Source organism: Crocodylus porosus, unplaced genomic scaffold (assembly GCF_001723895.1).
Source record: "Crocodylus porosus isolate Cpor-Errol unplaced genomic scaffold, CroPor_comp1, whole genome shotgun sequence".
Classification (NCBI taxonomy): Eukaryota; Metazoa; Chordata; order Crocodylia; family Crocodylidae; genus Crocodylus; species Crocodylus porosus.
The window spans coordinates 5,360,062-5,367,456 of record NW_017728907.1 but is presented as its reverse complement, the minus strand read 5'-3'; the positions used below and the strand labels follow the sequence as shown (position 1 = coordinate 5,367,456).

Below are 7,395 nucleotides of genomic sequence, written 5' to 3'. Positions count from 1 at the left end.
GTGACACATTGGAATACCTCTACATTAAGCAGTTAATCACATCTTAAGTAGTTACCTGGCAACACATTAATGCAATAAATGGTACGACAAAACGAATAAGCCACAGAGTTATTACACAGAATAAGTTTAATAACTTTATGCCTGGTTCATGTCGCATCATTATTTGAATGTGTGGCCAGGCTGATTGGAGCAGCTAACCTTAGAGGCCTGTTGGAGTCAAGAGGCCACAACCAGGGTTCCCAGCCAGGGAGGCAGATGACCTTGCCCATTGCTGCTGATTGGCCAAGGAGCCCAGTGGCCCCACCCCTGGCAGCTTATTGGCTGTGGAGGTGGTAGCCCTACCCCTCACTGCTGATTGGCTAACAGGGCACATCCCTCACCAAGGGGATGTTCTGTATTCTGTGGATGTCAGGGTTCACCCTAGATGCATCCCCTTAACTGGGAGCAGGCAGGTCAAGGCCCCAGCTGCTGGGATACAGCTGGAGACCAGGGCTCCACTGCGTCCCCGTGTCAGGGAGCCCCATTAGCTAATCTGGGCTCCCAGCCACAGAGAGCTTGGGGCACCTCCGTGGCTGAGAGCCCCATCCCCTGTTGGGGCTCCTAGGTGTGCGAGCCTATTACTTGCTGGTGCAGAGGGAGCCTAGAATTCTGCCCTGGCAATATGATGTGACAGGATCTGATAATCCTACAGTCATGCTTCCTGCCATGCACATGTGATATGGCAGGAAGCACAATTGTGGGGATCACACATAAGATCCCATTTTGCATTTATGCACATCTGCCAGGGGCCCTTGTGTTTTCAAGGCAATTTAAGTAAGTTTGTATTTGAGAGAACTTAAAGTTTGATTTTCAACAGTAGTAGTGTCAGCATTAACTACAGTGATGCCAATACCCTACTATAATAAAAGTTCCAAGACTGTCTTTTTCCTTCCTTTCTTTTTTTTCCTTTCTGTTCCCATCTTCTTGTGTTCCAGCCATTCCCTAGGACAGTGGGGACAAACCTTTTTGGCAGGCATGCCACAAATTAGCTTTGCGCCATCCTTGAGCACCACTCCAATACCTTTCCTTTACCTGATCTGTGTCTTAGCTTTCTGCCCCATGCCTTGTGCTCCCTGCCTGATCTGATGCTCTGCTTTCTGTGTGCTGTCCTGTCTGCTACGTGCCACACAGCAAGGTTGCCTGATATACTTGTGACACCCTCACTGTGGGTTGACCAGCCCTGCCCTAAGAGATGGCCAATAGCACCACCATCAGAACAATTGCATTTTTTCATTGAGAGTGTTTTTAAAGTAATGAAAAGGCAAGATAAAAATGGAAGGAGCTGTATATTTGTTTAGACTTAAAATGGTACTTTCCAGCATACGATATATGTTACACATTTGATTATATTGTATTAACATAAAAATACGTCGTTACAAATTGGGGTGAAAAGTAAAGTCAAGAGCAGATTAATTTTATGGTGTATTTTCTTTTTCCCCTTCTCCCCAAAAGCCAAAGTCTCCCTCAGTTACTCCCTGAAAACACATTCTTTGGCTGGAGATCTGTTTCTTTGCAGAACCAGCCTGCTTTAACAGCTCTGGCTTTCCACCATTGTTTTGCTTCTTTGTGCAGCACAAAACAAGGAAAGATTAAGAATATGCATGAGACAAAAAGTATGATAATCCCTCCCAGTAATTTTATACAGACTGATTTAAAATTAATTGTTTTTTTTTTTTAATTTTAAACATGAAATATTACCTATTTCTGTACTGAATTCAGTGCTTCATTAAACAGTGGGAACAAATTTAACAGTTCTCTGTGACATCCTCTTAACATGAATAATAAATTAAAAGTTTAGATTTGTAGCAAGTGAATATTACTGATGACCTAAGAGAAATTTGTTTAATGTCATGTAAAAGTTGCAGGCTTTCAGTAGGATCTGAATATCCTCCATATTTATGTGGATGACTGGAATGCTTAAATCACTGAAACACTGAAGCAGTTTCTCTGGTATTTTGTGTACGCTGTGCTACAAAATTACAGATGGCAAATGAATGAAATGTTGAAAAGAAATTCATATTTACAAACATTATGTTTCACTTTAAAGTTCATAATGGAAAAGATACAGACATTTTGTGGGCAGTTTTTCACCATTGCAATGCTTAAAAGTTCAGTTTAAACATTTGGAAGATGTTTTTTAAAGTACATAGTTTAATTATAGTGATTTCAGAATGCATTTTAAATCAAGGAAGTATGCTTTCATATGCATATACTTACATGGTATTCTGTATTTGTTTTTAAATGAAAAGAAACCTGGTCCCCATCTTCCTGTTGACATCAAACAATCCTCTGATATGCAAATCTAGCTATGGGGAGAACAGATACACAGGGTCTGTTTGGATTCAATCCAAGTCTGTGTGAAAATTATATTTAAAGAAATGAATTATAAGCTTAGGATCATTTGATAAAATGCATAATATTGTCTACAACTAAAATTACTATTTTGGGTGAAATTTTGACTTCATATATCTCTAGTGTGTTTTACTCAGATTAGTTTTAAAATACCTTTCCCTTTCTCCTATGTATGTCTCTTGTTTTGGGATGCAGCCCAAGTGGCATATTTTAAAATAGTGAACAAAACCAAAAATCTCTTCTCCTATAGCATTGTTAACTGTTCTGTAAATGATCTTTCTTTCAAGTGTAATGCTGATTTTAAATTGGTTGTGTATTTTAATAAATGGTTTGTAAGGTATGTGTGGATTATCTTCCTTCTTATAGAAAAGACAAGCTACAGACATTTAGGAAACTATTTTTATTTTAGCCCTTTGACTCCTGCCTGCAAAGCTTAACACTCAAACTTGCGTTTTTTTAAAACTGGCTGTTACAGATTCTTAATATAAACTAATGGAAAACTGCAGTTATGCCATCTTGAAATACCATATTTGAAACAGATTTATATAGTTGAATGTTAAGTTTTTCTTAAGCTATAATAATACCTTAAACTATGGCTACTGTACCTGTTTAACTGGGAAAAGGTTGAACAGAATGGAGGAAGCGATTGATTGAAGTTATCTAAATTTTTACAAATTTTTTTGTATTCTTAGTTTTAGTTTTTTCAGGGCTTCTAAAATATACTTATGAATGCACGTTCTCAATATTTTTCTTTCATCTAAGCTCATTCAAATTAGAACCTATAGAAATCCATGTGTCGGTAAAGCGCACCTTTATTTTGGGAATGTCTATAGAAGCTTTTCTTGTATATTGCCTTCACCTAGTCATCGATACACTGATTGTGCACTACATCATACTGCCCCACAGTAAAGCTTTTTAATCTTGGAATAATATTATTTTGTTAAATACCATGTAAACTTTGGTTAGAATTATAGATTTATTTAAGTAGTTGATACTGAAGGCAGCATCTGCATGTGTGTGTTTAATATATGTTCTCTGCTGCTGAAATTGTGTGTTTAAAATTTTGGTTGTGCTGTCCACATGAACAAATAATTTTAGAAACTTTCATTTAGATAGCATGAACTTTTCATCTTAACAGTTTTAAAAGAGTTTCCTGTTTTCATACTTTATTGTTTTGTACAAATCCAGAATTGAGTCTTTAGTACTTCTCTTTTTGTCTTTTTTATAAAGCATTTTAAGAAACAGAAGAGGTTGATTCCTGAAAGGACAGTTTGGAAGTACTTTGTTCAGCTTTGCAGTGCATTGGAACACATGCATTCTCGTCGTGTCATGCATAGAGGTAATACCATGGATTATATCTATCACATCTCTAACAAGTGTTTAAGATATGAACATTTGGGATGTCATTTTGAATGATACCAAATACAGTCATGCTATTTTATTTTTAAAAATTAAATTGTTTATTTTGAAAAACATGGCATAGGGGTATTGTGACTTGCTATGCTGGGAGAGGATTTTGTTTTGTTATATCTGTATACAGTTACCTAATAGATGTAAAATATTCTTCCTCAACATTTTCTGGGCCATCATGGGTACAATGCTCCTGTGCAATATTTGGTATTTAGCATTTTGTGCCAAATAGCTAGTTGATGTTTAGTGTTCAAAATAAGTGATAGGGCTTTAGGTGTCTGAGACCTTGCCAACATTTCTCCTTCTTACTTTTCCCATTCCATCTGCTAGCTGCTATTTCTCATGCCATCTCTTCTCCTATTTCCTCCCTTGGATCTTTCAGGTCTCTTTACCTTCATTCTCTGCCACCTTGCTCATGATTGCTTTTTTTTTTTCTCTCAAACTCCCATTTACTTCAGACGTGTACATTTTCTCCTATGCATCCTTTTGCTGATATACTCATTAAGTTTCCCTACTTGCACAGTTTATGCTGTCACATTCCTTTACTCCTCTCTACTGCTTCCAACCATATTATCAAGTTTTGTAGCTTTCAGTTGCTCCTGTGAGAGATGGAATGCCGCTTACCCATGTTAACCCTCTCTGCTTCTTCTCACAACATCTCCATTTCCCCTTCACTGGGCCAAAGAAATGGGAATAGAGATGGCGAAGAAGGACACCAAGTGGCACCTAGAGGCTAGGGATAGACATTGAAAAAGCCTGAGCATGAATTGATTCAGTCTTTACAGATTAATCTAACCTGCTAGACTAACCTGGTTTGTAACCATACAGACATCCCCTATGGACTGAGGAAATGTTGGCACATGCCTGCAGTGCCTCAGGCTAGAAGCTGCGGGGCACTAGAACAGCTCTCTCTTCACTTTCACAGTGCTGAATTGTGGGGGGCATGGCCTAGCCACTACAGGATGCTCTGATTAGTGAGTGGTGTCTCCCTCATTGATAACAGAACATTTATCTGCTCTGTTATCAGCATTTAGCACCCCATCAGAAAACAAAGCCTCTCTCATTAGTTCAAGCTCTTCTTAAACAACTTTTTCCAAGGAAGGAAAGGAGGGATATTACCAGCCACAGCCGCCACCCCATGCTCAGGCCTCCCCCATCTCCATCACTGCCTGTGCGCCAGGGACCGCCCCAGGCATCCGGGCAGACCAATCTCCCTTCCTCCCCCTGCAGCCTGCGCCCAGGTCTGGTGCCTGGCTCCCGCCTGCACAAACCTGTTGATTAGCTCCAAAAAGCCCTAAGTGGAAATTGAGCTGTCTGCCTTTGTCTCGTCTGCCACAGTATGGGCCATAGCCAGCATGTGTTATGCTAGCTAGTGCTGAGAGGTGTCTGTGTAAGGCAGAGGGGAGAGGGAATCCCTGCTTAGCGGGAAGTGGTGAGGAGGGTGGGAGAAGCAGGAAGCCAGGTAAATGCCTGCAGTGTCTGCTGGAGCTCCAGCCAGGGACCACAGGGGAGGGACCAGCTCTGCTGTGGAGCAGAGAACCCAGCCCATTGAGCATTCCAGAATGTTGGAAGAGTCTTGTTTAACTTAAACCTGGAAGGGGTCTAGGACAGACATTGCAAAGACCGGTTTGACACAAATCACTTCGGTCTGATACTACATTCAGTCAGTTTTATCTCATACTGATTTCAGCCATTTTCAAACTAGTTTCTGTTCACTGAACATCGTTCCATGTCTAAATCAGTTTGTGATCACTTAAACCAGTTTATCTGTAATGTCTGTCCCTAGCCAGAATGCTTTTCTCTGTGGGTTATTCTTAAATTCCACCTTTCTAGGTGGCTATGTATTGCCGAGATTCAAGTACACAGGAAGAAGCTCAGATCTTTACCTAATTCTGTGATGGTCTGGGATGTATAGTTGGTGTCATGCAGTAGACCCAGCTGCCTGTGCAAAGAGCTAATCTGTCTGTCTCTGTTCTCTTTTTTAACATGCATGCATGCATATTAAAGACCAAATATCTGAAATTATTAACTGCATGGAGATAAAATTTGATAAAAAAAGTATACTTCATCTCATGAGAATCTTAAATGCCATATTTACTCACATGCCCCATGATCCCCTTTCCCTAAAAATTAACCCTCAAAATTTTTCCCCCAAAATCAACCTCCAGATAACTTAAGCAGGGAATGTGATTTTAATTTCCTGTAAGATGCCTGTCAGCTTCTCTTTCAGGTAGCATGCAGGAGGGGCAGAGTCCAGTGTTAACCCTTTCATAGTTATTATCAAATAAGCTAGTTTTTGATGGAATAGGACTGAACTTCATCTCTTCTGCTTGTCCCAGAAAGAAGCTGGCAGTTATCTTGCAACACTGCCTCTCCATGAAAAAGCTAGCTGTAAGCCATGACTGAAGAAATCTTTTTTTTTCCTTTCTTAGTTTTTGCCTTCCAAGAAAAAGGTGTCTCTCTCATTTGGGGGCACGTTATATGACAAAATAGGATAAGTCTAAATAACTCCGTTACTAACCCTTTAAATGGTAACATTTTCCAGTGTGCCAGAAAAAAGTTAAATGTGCATAAAGTTTCAGGTAAAAAAAAACAACTCAGGGCAGGATAATTAGGGTTATCAATTCAAGCTCAAAACTTTTGAACAGCCTGTGCTGGGAGCATTCACCATGTATAAAGATAAGGGGAATTTTAGGTTGTTAGGAGGCTAGTATTAGGTACCATTTTAAAAAGTGTTATCATCCCAAAATTGTACAGCAAAGAGTAGAGAGTTAGGGTTTAGATTGAATGCTGTTTGCAAAATATAACTGCATGGGTTATACAACATCCCTTTTTATTACATGTTTTATTACCCTAATTCTACTGAAAGAGTTCAAATTGTCTTTCTCCTGAATGAAACTTTTTGAAAAGTGCATTTCTGTTATTCAAGAAAATTGTTTGTTTATTTTATATATATATCATGGCGTCATGTGCAATCTGATCAGGCAAAATAATGGAAATGAATTATAAGGTTTTTTTAGTGTGATATTTAAAACGTAAGGCAGTAGTTTGATAACACTAAGGAAGCTGTCATAGAGCTGTTGTCAGACTATACATATGCTGTTGTTTCATATTTAGGATTATTTTATTGTTATCTTTTTCTTTGCTCAATATTTTTCTTCCTCAAATTGCGTCATATTTGTACCATTTCAAAATAAAGTTAATTTGAATGCTTAAAAAATTCCTAAATGTACCTTTATTAACTAATTACAAAGTATTCTAGAAGCTATTGCCGTACTTGGCTAAGTTCACACTAAAATAAATGGCTCTTTACATGTATTACAGCCAATTCATATTTTTATTGCTAACTTACTGCAAAATATGTTTTTCTTCTCAGATATAAAGCCAGCTAATGTTTTCATTACGGCAACAGGGGTAGTAAAGCTTGGAGATCTTGGTCTTGGACGATTTTTCAGTTCTAAAACCACAGCTGCACATTCTTTAGGTAAGATTTTAGTGAAAAAATACTTCATTTTAGCAAGTAATAAAATAACATTGTGTGTGCATACTTGATTTTTGTTTAGTTGTGTTAACACTTTGCAACCACTCTGGGCA

At 38.6% G+C, this 7,395-nt stretch overlaps 1 protein-coding gene across 4 annotated transcripts in view; it reads left to right on the top strand.

The window, feature by feature from the left end:
- Positions 1–7,395, top strand: part of NEK7 (NIMA related kinase 7) — a 95,036-nt gene that overhangs the window by 61,652 nt on the left and 25,989 nt on the right. For all 4 annotated transcript variants that reach the window (XM_019530690.1, XM_019530688.1, XM_019530689.1 and 1 more), the window contains exons 5-6: positions 3,622–3,730; positions 7,178–7,285. In XM_019530690.1, coding sequence (XP_019386235.1) covers positions 3,622–3,730; positions 7,178–7,285 — 217 coding nt within the window. The remainder of the gene's footprint in view (positions 1–3,621; positions 3,731–7,177; positions 7,286–7,395) is intronic.